The sequence below is a fragment of the Lithobates pipiens genome, unplaced genomic scaffold, assembly GCF_037356315.1.
Source record: "Lithobates pipiens isolate NorthernLeopardFrog02 unplaced genomic scaffold, aLitPip1_a1.2 Scaffold_18, whole genome shotgun sequence".
In the NCBI taxonomy this organism is placed as follows: Eukaryota; Metazoa; Chordata; class Amphibia; order Anura; family Ranidae; genus Lithobates; species Lithobates pipiens.
In genome coordinates, this window is record NW_027507758.1 from 376,245,839 (window position 1) to 376,260,893 (window position 15,055).

Genomic DNA, 15,055 nt, shown 5'->3' on the forward strand with positions numbered 1-15,055 from the left:
TAGCATCATATTTGCTCTTGACCCTCGCACCTGATTTCATCTCCACGGTCGCTAACACCAGTGCCCGGTTTCTTGATCTGCACCTTTCTGATGAGTCCGACGTTAAAAATAGACATGATTCATGTCCACCACGAATCGTCTCCTTGACATCCAGAGATAGGTCTTCTACTCCTCTGATCCACCCTCTGGCTCACCACTTGTGCTTTACAAAGCAGGTTACTTCCCTGATATCCATTGCTTGCAGGATCCGATTGAGACTAATAAAGGTCATGCAGACTATGCAATAGCCATCGAATGACCTACTTTACCTCACAAAACCCCTTTCAACAAAAGGTAGCTGATACCTGTCTCGCCTAGACTTGCTCAACAAGATCTCTGGACTCTCACGATCTTTACAGTGACTGTTCCAAACGGGCTTAACCTCATATGGATGACACACGAACTTCCTCTTATAAGGACCCCTGTAGGTATACAGAACATACCAGGTTATCTGCTCTTGGGAAGCGACCCCGCCCTCTCCTCCCTATCCTCTTCCCCTGTGTGCTTTCTTCCTTTTTTTTTTATATATATATATATATATATTTCTTATATTGTTTTTTATATACAATTTTTTTATTTTTATTTCTCTCTTCTTTTCTTTTCTTTTTCCCGCATCCTGACTATATTAGAGGAAGAAATATATATCTTGTTCTATTTTACACTATCAATGATATAGAACTACCAGTAGAAGTGTTGTACTTAGCTTTATTACCGGGTTATACCCGAGTTTTTACTGTTATACTCGTTCTATGGTTATCTTGCAGTTTGAAAATCATATATTTCTGTTTCAGACTGATCTGCCCCTACAGCAGTTCCTCTATGTTACACTGTTAATTATATGCTGGCTAATAAGTTGACTTCCAAGGTTTTACATTATTGTCCTAATATCAGACTACTGAATGTACATGCTGTACAGCCACAACCCAAGATATGCAATTCACCCAGTGCCCTTAAATATAGCCGCATGGGTATTACGACCCCTGCATTCCCTTATCTCCCCTCCTCACATGCCAACTTACACCAGACGGTTATTCCCCCTATACTCTAAATATCAAATTTCTCCCCAAATTGCACTGACTATCATAGCTCTTAGGCTCACAGTCTGACGACTACTCTAGGAACACACCTCTTTTCAACCGAACCACCTCCCACGAAGTGGTACACTGTCCTGCTACTTTTTTTCTCACCACATATATTCTAGTCACCACTGATCTATTCTGGCTTTCACCCTTTTCCACTTGTATAGGTGAGCTGGTCCTCACCTATAGCCGGTCTCCCTATTACCTACCACACCACCCCTATCCATTCTTCACCCCCCTGCCCCACATACCCTTCCCCAACAATATACTTAGGAGTGTTCTGGATTCCGAATAACTGACTATCCATCTTACCCCAAGTTCAGCCTTGACAATCAAACTCCCGGACTGCCTCCACCCATTTGGCCACTCCAAATAATTTCATTGAGGATACTTTCCACCTTAAAGTGGTTCTTCACCCTAAAGGGGAAGTTCCGCTAGTATTATCCCTCCCCCCCTCCGGTGCCACAATCGGCACCTTTCGGGGGGGAGGGGGGTGCAGTTACCTGGATAATCCAGGTAACTGCACCCACTTCCGGCCAGACCGCCGCATGGCTCCGCCCACCGCCGCATGGCTCCGCCCCCCCCGTTGTGTTCTGGGAAACACAGTTCCCAGAGACACAGCGGGGAACCAGCGCAGCGCGACTCGCGCATGCGCAGTAGGGAACCGGGCAGTGAAGCCCTCTTGCTTCACTTCCCGATTCCCTGACAGAGGATGGCGGCGGTGGCTGCAGCGAGACGAGCGATCGCTCGTCATCTGCCGCCGACATCGCTGGAACCTGGGACAGGTAAGTGTGATATTATTAAAAGTCAGCAGCTGCAATATTAGTAGCTGCTGGCTTTTAATATTTTTTTTTTTTTGTGCAGCTCCTCTTTAACTCATAATGGCTACCAAATCGATGCAACCACCTGTACCACAACTAAAGATTATCTCCCTGAATGTTAAGGGTTTAAACATACCCGAAAAAAGATCACAACTCCTTCTCAATATGAAACGCAACCGTGCAGATATAATATTTGTACAGGAAACCCACTTCCGCACAAACTCTATTCCAAAACTCCACAACTTTCAGTACCCCACTGTCTTCCATTCAACGAGTACAGAATGGAAAACTAAAGGAGTCTCCATACTCTTAGCCCGACAAACCCCCTTCCAAATTACGGACTCATGTACCGATGATCAGGGCAGATTTCTCTTCCTTACGGGTACCTATCACGATCTGAAACTCACTCTGGTAAATTTGTACGCCCCGAATAGTGGACAAGTGCCCTTCTTTCGCGACTTAACACGACGCCTGGTAGACTTCCAAGAAGGTACACTAATACTAGGTGGTGATTTCAACACCCCACTGAACCCCCTAGTTGACACATCGAATGGTAACTCTTCTCTACCATATACCGCCCTAAAGGCCATTAAATCTGAACTACAATCGCTCCTAATCCATGATACGTGGCGCACACTTTACCCAGATGGCAAAGATTACACCACCTTCTCTCCACCGCATGCCAAATATTCTAGAATTGATTACCTCTTTGTATCCCAATCAGCCCTCCCTTATCTTCAAAAAGCTTCTATAGATCCTATGTACTTATCTGACCATCACCTAATCTCGATAAGCCTAACATTTCCTGAAACACATCCCAGGCCCCAATCATGGAAACTAGATCCTTCCCTACTTACTGACATGACTATTGTCTCAGACGTCACAACAGGATTACAACATTTCTTTGCGGAAAATAACACCTCTGACACCTCACCACAAATTAAGTGGGAAGCACATAAATGTATGATTAGGGGCATACTCATTGCTGCGGCCTCCAAAAGACGGAAACTCAGGGAGCTACATCAAACAACTTTACTCCAAAAAATTAGGTCCTTAGAAAACCTCCATAAAAAGACCCTAGCCCTAGATGCCCTTGACTCATTAATAACTGCCAGGAAGGAATTGTCGCAATTATTAGGAAAACAAATTAAATGCAAATATCTTTTTTCCCAAAAAAGCTTCTATGAATTTGGCAATAAAGCTAGCAAACTCCTAGCTAGAGCCCTACATTCCAAAAAATCCACCACAACCATCCACTCTATCACAGACCCACAGGGACGTAAAGTTACGTCCAACCCGGATATAGCTCAACAATTTCTGTCATATTACTCTAAATTATATAACCTACACTCCTCAAACTATCCAAACATCCACCGACCGAAAAATCCATGATAAAAGACCTTCTCGCACAATACGGCCCTACTGCGATCTCAGAAACCCTTTCCCAAGATCTCAACAAACCTATAACTGTAGAAGAGGCGGATGTAGCTCTAAACATGTTAAAAGTTGGTAAAAGTCCAGGGCCTGATGGCCTGACTGTCGGTTACTTTAAATCATTTAAACAATTATTGACACCCTTTTTTACCACCACGTTTGATGCATATGCAACACCTACTACACCCCCTAGAGATTTATTAACAGCACACATTAAGGTAATCCCCAAACCCGGCAAAGACCCTCTTAGTTCCCAACTATAGACCGATCTCCCTACTAAACGTAGACCTAAAATGGTACGCTAAAATACTGGCCAACAGATTGCTTCCCCTAATCCCTGACCTTATACACCTCGACCAAGTAGGTTTTATCCCGGGCAGGGAAGCGAGGGATAATACCCTCAAAGCCCTTAACATCCACCATTGGCTTAACAAAGCTGGCCAAAAAGGGTTTTTTTTTGGCGTTGGATGCGGAAAAGGCGTTCGATAGAGTGGCCTGGGATTACATGTCAGAGACCTTGAAAGCCTTTGGCATTCCTGACCGCATGCTCCAATACATTCTCATGCTTTACTCCAAGCCCACTGCAAGAATCCACATTAATGGCCACCTGTCGGACGCCTTTCCCATATCCAACGGCACGCGACAAGGCTGCCCTCTATCCCCACTTATATTCGTACTCACCTTAGAACCCTTCCTTCGATGTCTCAGAGCGAATCCGGATATCAAAGGAATCACAATACAAAATCACACTTACAAATTAGCTGCTTTTGCAGATGATATTCTCCTATTCCTTACAGAGCCCTTGACAACACTTCCAAATCTTTTGAAAACACTGGACCTATTCAATCAAATCTCCCATCTCAAAATTAATTTCACAAAATCTCATGCCGTAAACGTTACTTTAACCCCTCAACAATACTCCCAATGCCAACTCAACTTCCCGTTTAAGTGGAACACCCATTCCATCACCTATCTAGGCATCCAACTACTAGCATCTCTAACCGACCTATATGATGGCAATTATCTACCCCTGTTACGCAACATCCAAAATGACCTACAGAAATGGTCGTCTGGACTTTTCTCATGGTTCGGTAGGACGGCCATAATTAAGATGAACGTCCTCCCGAGGGTTTTATACCTTCTCCAGACGATTCCTATCAAACTACCGCCCACGTTTTTCTCAACCTATCGTACATTATGCACTAGATTCATATGGGGACCGATTCGCCCTAGACTAAACTATATCAAGCTCACATCTCCTAAACTCAGTGGTGGTCTCGGCCTCCCTGATATCGAAAAATATCATCAGGCAGCACATTTGACAAGAATTCTGGACTGGAACCTACACGCTTCCACTAAGGATTGGGTCCAATTAGAAAATTCACTATCCCACATCCCCCTAGCTCAGACACCATGGATACCGAATGAACACACTCCAGCTATCTTTAAATCACACCCTTTGATTTACCCTACACTCTCCGTTTTTCAAAAGGCATGCTCAAAATACAAGATCTCGTCGATAAACGGACCAATGACTCCCCTCGCAATGAACCCAGCTTTTACACCAGGACTACACGCTCCCTTTTTGAAGATTGAATGGCCACACATGCCTGTCCGGGCTACCCACTTCTTCACAGATGACAAACTGCTCTCATACTCTACTCTCTCGAACCAGCTTAGACCAAACACATTTTCATACTGGACCTATATCCAAATTAAACATTACCTCGACACGTAAGCTTCAAAATTGGAGTGGTCCCGACCTCTTACTCCATTTAAGGACATGTGCCAACACTCAGAACCCCATAGACACCTTATCTCTTTTACCTACGGATTACTGTTCCCCAACCGACCACGACGAAATGGTCCACTGATTTATCTATCAACCTCACAGATAAGGATTGGGAAACAATATTTACCATCACACACAAAGGATCCTTGAACGTTTCTGCGCAAGAAAATGCCTATAAACTAATTTCACGATGGTACCGCACAGCTCTTAAACTCCACCACATTTACCCTTTCCTCTCACCGCAATGCTGGCGATGTGGCACTGAAATCAGCTCATTGTTACATATATGGTGGACCTGCCATAAGATCCAACCGTTTTGGAAGAAAGTCCACCATTTGATACAAAAAATCACCACATACAAACTTGAATACACGCCTGCACAATTCCTATTACACTACCCTGCAAAACCAAACCGTACCTACCTACGATCCCTCACTATGCACATGATAGCCGCTGCAAACATGTGCATCCCCAGGAAATGGCGATCATCTGCCCCCCCAACCATGCGTGATTGGTTTGATAGACTCCACAAAACAGCCAAAATGGAATACCTGATACATCAAGCCAAAGACACACCTTCCAAATTCATACAGACGTGGTCCTGTTGGCAACATTTCACCACCACACAGGAATATCGAGATCTGCTTACATGCTATGAAAACTCAACATAATTTTAATTTCCATACCCCCTCTCCTTACTCACCTAGACCCCCCTTTTTAGATTCTCTTTATCTTTTACTACTGTTTATATAAAGGTTTTGTTTACATTCTCATGAACCACTTGAATTTTCAAACCACAAAGGCCAGTGGAAGCATTTTACCCATTCTCCAATATCGGAACAGGCTGTATACAGAACACTCCTATCCCATTCGATGTTTTTACATTACCATCCTTCCACCGCCCCTACCTTGCCCCATTTTAGATTTACTACTCAGATACCACTTTAGTGTCGAATGTGCAATTGGAAGGCAGCTTCGACTGCATTTATTTCACCCAATGTTATGGAATATGTTTTTAGTTATTTTCAATTTGTATTTCTCTGCAGTATCATTACCTCAACAAATTGTTCTATTCCTTAAGTATTCTTGAAAATTGAATCTAATCCCTTTTCCAATTCTCCAGTCACAGTCTGATCCCTATTGGGGTGACTGGTCGACAAAGTGACTCAAACTGAACATTTGCTTCTCCCCATTATGACATCAAACTTTTCTGAAGTGACACTAAATCCCTCCACTGGGATCTCGAGATCTAATGCACTTTCCCCTTTTTAGTAGACTAATTCGTTAAATAGACCAAGCCTACAGACATCTGCCTTAAAGCATGACATCATAGTATTGGTTAGAATTACTTGCTGCATGCCATCCAAGATTGTCGACTCGTATATGTACCAAACAATATTGTCACTTTTTTCATTCATACATATCTTATTGTTTTTGTTTATGATATTGTACGCGTACAAATTCTTAATAAAAACTTCTTTAACAAAAGTGTTAACTTGGGGGGGATTGGGGGGGGGGGGGGTAAATGTGCCTATCTATGTGTCTTGGTGTCAGTGTAGTGCTTTGCTCACTATTAGATCTCCTCTCACGCTGGAACTGAAAAGGGCTCCAGGAGCTTGCATAATTTGACATCCTGTGGTTCGTCAGAACCGATCAGCAGGTCCAGGCCATATATCATTGGCCTGGACCAGTAGATTGGTTCTGTAACGAATCTGATCTCCACAGGGACGGGAGGCATGAGCGAGGTACAGGCATGTCGGTTCATGCAGCTAGGCCACCTTGCTGCAGTAAATGTGCGGAAGGCAGTCCAGAACTGGTTAGAAAATCATCTTCTTTTTTTTAATCCTACCTAAAATACATAACATTGACCCTGATCTAAATGTATGTTCTTTTATTTATTCTTTTGTTTACACTTTTCTCCTCTAGCAAAAAGAAAGATACAATTTATCCTTTTCTCCATTCAAGAGGAGAAAAAAATAGGTGCTGACTGTACAGTGACTGATCACTGTGGTAGCCAATCGGAGTCTGTCACAGTGATCAAGTGGTGAGGAACCAGGTCTCCCAGTTACCAGAACTGATGCTTTTTGCTGGGAGCGTACTGTGCAACACAGATACGCATATTTGCTTCCCCACGAAAGAAGACCCATTTCTGTGAGGCTGCATATATGTGTACATTCGGAAGAAAAGAGTTAATATACAGGTCACATAGAGACAGCAGAAGAGGAGGGGGTGAAAATTAGTTCACAATTTCTTAAAACCCCTTGCAGCTTATCCCTTCCTTCATTTAGTCGTCATTGATAAAATACCACTTCCTCCCTGTGCAGTGAAATGATGGAAGGGGAAGGCACTCAGATGTAAACACTACACGGTTTACATTTGTGATCGCTGTGATGCAAACTGAGTTTGATCTGAGCTGTTTTCAGACAGCTTGAATAACAGACATTAATGGGTGCCATTTATAAATGACAGCGCAAAGATAAACATTCACCAATCAACTGTTCATAAATATACGTTGGTAGTAAAGGGGTTAAATATACCATATACCCATACCAAAATCTAAATTTTTTTTGTTTTGTTTTTTGTGAGAAAAACAATCCCCCACTAAATAAGCTATTTATTAATTACAAGAAACTTTATACATATATACTTCTGTTTTGTATTGGGGGATATACCATTGCAGTTGCTGACATCTTTTTTTTTAGGACCTGCCTTTAATATCTCTTAAGTAATTCCAATGTTGTAACACAAATGTATGTCATGCATTTTGGATGAAAGGATGAGTATCCTTTCAAAGATTAAACTGTTAAAGAGCCAGTCACTAGTGGCCTTAAAGCAGTATTAAGCCCAAAATCTAAATTATTTAATATTGAGGTTTACCAATTCTCATATGTAATGGCTGTATTGGTTTCCTTTTTTGGCTTTCTTTTTTCATCTGGTGATCCAGCTACCAACCTTTTGTTTTGCAAAAGCACAAGCTCTCCAGCAGAATGTATTATTTTACATGAATGAGACAAGCCACTTAACACTGGCAGAGGGGATTATTATTATTTTTACTATTTTATTTAAAACCTTTATCCCCAAAGGAAAGAAGCAAGGGTTTGCTGTAACTGATTACTGAGTATGAGCTGGTGTATCTATCTAAATCTAATACATTAGCACTACACCCCCCCATACTGACAATACTGCTGTGCCTCCTGTTCTCATTCACGCAGAATTGTTTCACTAATACAGGAGTTGTTTTACCAGCCAGATCACCAGGTGAAAAAAGACCAGGAAAAGAAAACTGATGCAGCCACCACATCTAATGGTTGGTAAGCTGCAAAATAATAAATTTTTAGTTTTGGGTTTAATGCCATTTGTAAAGGCTATACGTTGTTTTGTTTTTTTCCAAAATCACAAACCTGTTTATACTTACCTGCTCTGTGCCATGGTATTACATGGCAACGAACCTCCAGTTTTTGGGTCCCCTACTGGCACTCTAGGCTCCTCCCTTTCTCTGTGTGCTACCATAGGAAGCCGCTTCCTATGGTGGAACACTTGGCAGGCTTGCTCCTGAGCTTAGCCCTGCCCCATGCTCCCTCCCCACATGATTTTATTGACAGCAGCAGAAGCCAATAGCTTACATTTCTCTTACTGAGTTTATGTAAGGAGAGGAAGAGAGCAGTGCTGCTGCATTCGAACACAGTGCTGGATCTAGATAAGGGGGGGGGGGGTGTGAGGGGAGATGCAACCAGTGTAACATTTATTTTTTACCTTAATGCAGGAGATGCATTGAGGTAATGTTTTGACTAAATGTTAAATGACTATAGAAATGCAGACCTTTTAAATAGATAATTTTGTATTTTTTCACTTGTTTACTCACTCACTGTAAATTGTGTGTATGATGTTTTGATGAGGCTGAAATTCTTTTTTTGTTCTTTACAAATATAGGCGTCCTGTTTAGCATTGAGGTCACTTCAACGTTTTTTGCTGTGAGAAATTACTGGCGCGGTTTCTTTGCTGCTACCTTCAGCGCTTTCATATTCCGTGTCTTAGCTGTGTGGAACAAGGATGAGGGTAAGCAGATAGCATTTTTTTAATTTAGGAAATATACAGCCAGTAAAGACAGTACTGGTATTAACAAGGAAATGCAGATTTATATGGTAACAAGTCAGATATGCATCAGTACAACTGTGGATCCTAGAATGGACACTCTGAACAGGAGCAATATAAATCTTCTATTTTAAGATGTTCAAGGCTGAAGAAAAAACAAGACTGAAGGACCATTATGGTATTTAGACCTAGAAAGTTGGTATACTTAATCTGCAATAGGTTCCATCAGTGCTATCAAGAGTATAACAGAAACAATGTGAATTTCAAAGAAAGGAGAAGAATGGAAAATCCAAGAATAGTATAGGCCGTAAACAAACCACACAGAGAGGCCTAGGAAGGGGAATAGAGCAGGAGGGAAAGAAGGAGATTGGGGGGGTCAGACAGGTCTTATCGGTATCATCAGACAATATCATCACTAACAAGCATGCACAGACACCATTTCTGATGTTTGTTTATAGCACACTGCTTACTTGCTAACTAAAGAATTGAGGTACACCTGTCAGTTATTTAAGCATTTCATACTGTTAATTGAAATGGCATGCAGAAGCCTTAAGGTTCCTGCACATACCGTCCAGTATCTTTTTAGAAGATTTTTGTAGTGACCCAAGCCTGGGGCACACAAAGTCCTTGTACACACGGTCGGACACTCCAACGGAAAATGTGTTGTCGGATAATCCGACCGTGTTTGGGCTCCATCGAACTTTTTCCGTCGGAATGTCCGACCAACAGAGTTTGAGAGCTAGATATAAAATTTTCCGACAACATGATCCGATCGTTTGTAGAGAATTCCAAACGGACAAAGTGCCACGTATGCTCAGATCAAATTACAAGACCAATGCTATTGGCTACTAGCCCAAACATAGTCCCGTCGTAACGAACGTCATCAAGTTCCGAACGATCGGATTTTCTGACAACTTTGTCCGACCGTGTGTATGCAACACTAGTTTCGGACAAAATCCGTTGGAAAAAATCTGACGAATTTTGTGGTCGGAAGTGCTAATATGCTAATTTCCACATACTCTAAAATGTCCTAATCATTCTGGGACTGATCCAGCTCCTCCCACCTCCCTCAAGTTTCCACTAGCCAATGAGGCCACGCACTGATTAGCTGTATGTATGTTAAATGGTGTTGCGCTCCACACAAAAGAAATATAAATACATTTATAGATATAGATGTATATCTTAATAAATAATGCACAAATAATTATGAAATAGCTGCATGTAGCAGTTCCAAAAAGTGAATAAGTGCCATCTAAGTAGTATCCAATCACATACAATATGACGGTTGGATCCTTTTAGACTAAAGTGCATCCAGTGCCCATAACGATGACAAAACTAAAATGTTTGTGATGAAAATCCAAAATTATGATTCAATCCATAAAGTGCATCAAGTAAAAATTAAAATAAAAAATATACAAATTCTAAAAATAAAAAATTATGTATAAACAAATATTAGCAAAACAATAAATAATCAATATCCAATAAAGTGCAATAAAATAATTAGTATCCAATAGCGGTGGCAATGTCTCTTTCTATAACAAAAACATTAGTCCATATTTAGACATGCACTATGTGAATCCACTCTGTGTCATCAGCATATAATGACTCCGTGACCACAAAGCAAAACTCTGGTGATCTCGTGATTCTTCAAACAATCGGTGTCCACACACTAGGTGCAATGACTACCTTACCTCACTGCTGTAAGGTAGACAGCAGATATTACTTCCAGCAATCAGGTGGTATAGGTAATATAGGTGGTCCCTTCTAGGTGCTTAGTCATAAGCCATCACTCATATCCATAGGAGAAAAGAAGGAGCTCCAATAGTGAAGTATGTAATTAAAATTAAACTTTATTCTAAAAGGACATAGTCCTGGGTACTCACATTTAGATATGCAATACATAGGCAAAACAAAAGCAAAACGACAGCATCAAACGAACGGACTCCACGTTCGTACTCCGGACGTCACTTCCGGTATCCTCCTAGTCCAATCCTACGTGTATCGTCACTTGGACATGTGACTTCATCAGGGAATACCTCGCACTGATTAGGTTTCAATAAATCTCAGGGCGTTCCTGAAGATAATTTCTTTATTGTTCAATATGGGGGACAGGATCAGAAGTACATTTGAAACAAGTGGGTTACACTGCTAGCCCCATGAGGAATTGGACACACAGAATGGGTGTCTTTCCTGTTTGGAAAAAGTCACTTTCACTTGACATAGATTTTTTTTTTTTTTTGGACCTCTACATAAGGTTGATTACTGAACCTATAGAAGTCAGCACTGGAACCAACTTATTCTTCCACAAGACAAACTCCAGACTCTGCTCCCAGATCCATATTTTGCAGTTCGGGACCTATCCAACTGTCCACTTTTTCATAAGAGTTCTGAGCTTGATGCCAATCTCATTTGTATTAGTCTTGTTTGCCAGTTGCATTCCAGACCATTTCAACCCAACATTCTGGCTGTATGTAACAAGAAGGTGCAATCTCTGGAGCCATTCTAATGTTCCTGGCTGCCAAGACCAAGTTATCCTTGCCCTCTTTTGGCTCAGAAATCCAGCTCTGGAGACATGGAAATCTTTCTCTCAATTGTGTTAAAAGATTCTTGTGATGGATACCAGCCTGACAACCTAAAGAAAAAGTCTCAACACCCTGACCGTACAAGGTTTTAGGATGTCGGAAGAATCTTAACTCCCCATCAACGTTTTAGAGCACTGATCGATCTGGTTGTCCCTTCAATGCTGAACCACTTGTTTGCAAAGCTATCCAAGCAGGATTCAGTTGCATAATGCTGCAGTAGTGGTATATATCAATCATTCGAGAGGAACCAGGAATCTTGCGGAAGAAAGACGAGTCGAAAAGTTTCTGTTCTGGACTGAGCCTGAGTTGTCAAACTGACTTCCACAACAGACAGTGCCTGGATTCATTGCAATGGGGGAATGAGCTCTTTACCCAGAGGTGTTTTAGTATCTTCATTACGTGAGGGCCGTGAACCTCCCATGCCAGTTTTTATCCAGATGCAGAAATCCTCTGCAAGTAGCAGTGAGTCCTTTGGTGCCTCTGTAGGATCAGTACATCTAATATATGCCTTTCCTACTTTGGAACTCCTTCCTTCTCTACTCTGCAGGATGTTGATGACGGGCATCCTGGAGATTTTTTGCTCTGAATTGGCACAGGTTGATGTAGTACTCCAACCTCATCAAACTGTTGTTGTCTATATCAAGACTTTACTACTGCTTGAAGGAGCCCTTAGTGGTTCTTTGGCCTGTTAGCATCTGGCATCTGTTTCTCAAATTTGCTAAGTTGCCACCTGGTTGTCTGTTCATACGTTCTTTAAAGTTTACCAGGTGGATGTTCAGGCCTCAGCTGATGCAAACTTTGGGCATTTCTGATGCAGTGTCATTTGATTATCAATAAAGAAAACAGAATTTTTTGTACATACTGTAAAATCTGTATTTTGGTTCCCACCCCTCTGTTTTTGTGATCCACTCTTAATCTCAAGCCAGCCATAGATAGCTCAAATCTCTGCTGGTTGAGCAGGAACTGGCTCAAATGTATACACTGTATGGGCAACCAGTATGCCGGATTTTACATGCGATTATTGCTAGCAGCCGCGGGAAGGATTTTCCCATCAGCACGGACTGTGTTAATGGGGGGGGGGGAATCAAGCGATTTTCTTTCCTACAACCACAGGTTGCAGGAAAGAAAATCGCCCCCTCTGCGGCCAGCCTTACTTTTTTACAAATCGAATGCAGGATGGGAGTGAGAGGCATTTACACTCTGGTTGCCAACAGCTTTTCTTTTTTTTTTTTTTTGTTTGCCAATATTGAGAACCTCCTGTAGGCAGCATAAATTGCCTCCGATTTTACTTTTAATCCTATATTTATAAATAAAAAAAAAGCAGGAAACAAATTTTACAACAAGTACAAAAATCCTTTTTTATTCGTGTTAAGGCATATACAGTGTGTTTCAAATATTGACTAGTTTACAGTAATTTTGTGTGAAGAAAACATGTATAAAACGATACACTCCTTTAATGTTGGAAACATCTTTCGATGGGTAGTTATTTTAGATGAAAAACTTGCTCACAAATCATTCATTGTCATGAGCAGAAACAGAAAAGTATGATCATTAGGCAATGGGGTTGATTTACTAAAGGCAAATGCACTTTGCACTACAGCGACTGCACTTCCAAGTGCACTTGTAGTGCAAAGTGGATTAGCCTTTAGTAAATCAACCCCATTAAGCTTTATTTAAAAAATATATATATATCTCCAGAAGTGGTGTTTTCCAGAGACGTGATAGTAATATGAACAGTGTCTGATTATGTCTCCTTCAAATGTTCTGTTTCAGCAATCTTTCCTGTCATCACCTGTGAATTGTACTGTTCACCTGATATCTCAGGAAGTGTGCATGCACAGTATTGTAGAGCAGACAAAGTCTACATAGGTTTTTGCTTGTGGATGATAATAATTCCTATCAATGGTATATTTGTGTGTTATATGATGATATGACACATCTGATCTGCTGATGGCTGATGACCACAATGAAAAAACAGTGACTGCAAAAATCAACCAAAGAAGAAAAAACATTCTCCTCACTAATGCCATGAAGCATAAAGTCACTAGAGATGATGGCCCTAGTTGTATATTACTTTGACAGGAGCCTGCAGATCAAGTAAGACAGGCCTGGAATTGTGCCCTGTTCCCTGGCTGATCATCTTTACTTCTAGTTCCTCCTTCGAGCAAGCATTGCCCTAATAAAAACTATCTCATAGAGTTGCTTAGTGACAGTTGGTGACATTGGCTGTAATGTTATTAATTGCCATGAGCAGAAGAAGTGTGGCTGGCAATGCTGATGAGACATCTTATACTCGACCATGTTCCCAGTTCCATGATTTCTTTAAAGTTCACTGGCCTTCTATTTCAGAGACCATCACCGCTTTATTTAAAACCCGCTTTCGCTTGGACTTTCCCTTTGACCTGCAGGAACTTCCAGCTTTTGCTGTGATTGGGTAAGTGTCAGCTATAGAATTATTGGTGCTTTGCAGTATTTATCTTTAGGTTGCTTATTGCAATGAAACACTTTTTGTGACTGATGTACTTTACAAGGTAAAAATACTGGTTGCTGTATGGCAGAAAAAATGTATTTATTTTTTCACAATATTCAATGGCTTGTAGCCTTGTGAATATGTGTCTTAGGCCCTTGGGGTTTGAAAAATATAGATTACTTGGTAACTAGCTCACTATGAATCTCTAGTTATCTGTCACGTGATCTTAACTGCAAAATTAAGTATGGCTGAACACATGTTTATTGTTTTTATGTAAAATGAAGCCCACTCTGTCTGGTGAACAGCTATTTAAACAAGCAGCTGTTGTATGTCCCTTTAACCATTTTGTGGGAATATGGTTGATCATGCCAACATTCTACACTCCCTACACCTACAACTGCAGGAATTCTGCTGAACACTGGCACTGATGGAGCCTGATGTTTTATTTATAATTGATGTCCAGTTCAGTTGAACCAAAAGATGAAAAAAGGGTTGACTGCAGATAGGAAATCAGAATAAGAAAAGTAAACTCTGTGCCTTTTTATAAACCATCTCAACAGTTTATGTCAAATCTAATCAAGGGTTAAAGTTTAAAGACTATCAGATTCTCTGCTTTCTGTTTGAATAAATAGGCGTTTTTAATTACAGTTTCACTAAACATTGAAACTTAATCTACTATATTCTGTGTGATGGCTTACCTTTATCAGCAATTTACTTGATAACACACTGGGGTTAATTTACTAAAG

The 15,055-nt window shown here is 41.1% G+C and overlaps 1 protein-coding gene across 2 annotated transcripts in view; it reads left to right on the forward strand.

The window, feature by feature from the left end:
• The window catches only part of CLCN2 (chloride voltage-gated channel 2), a 521,510-nt gene that overhangs the window by 313,280 nt on the left and 193,175 nt on the right, over positions 1–15,055 (forward strand). For both annotated transcript variants that reach the window (XM_077487744.1, XM_077487745.1), the window contains exons 8-9: positions 9,096–9,221; positions 14,189–14,273. In XM_077487744.1, the coding sequence (XP_077343870.1) occupies positions 9,096–9,221; positions 14,189–14,273 (211 nt within the window). The remainder of the gene's footprint in view (positions 1–9,095; positions 9,222–14,188; positions 14,274–15,055) is intronic.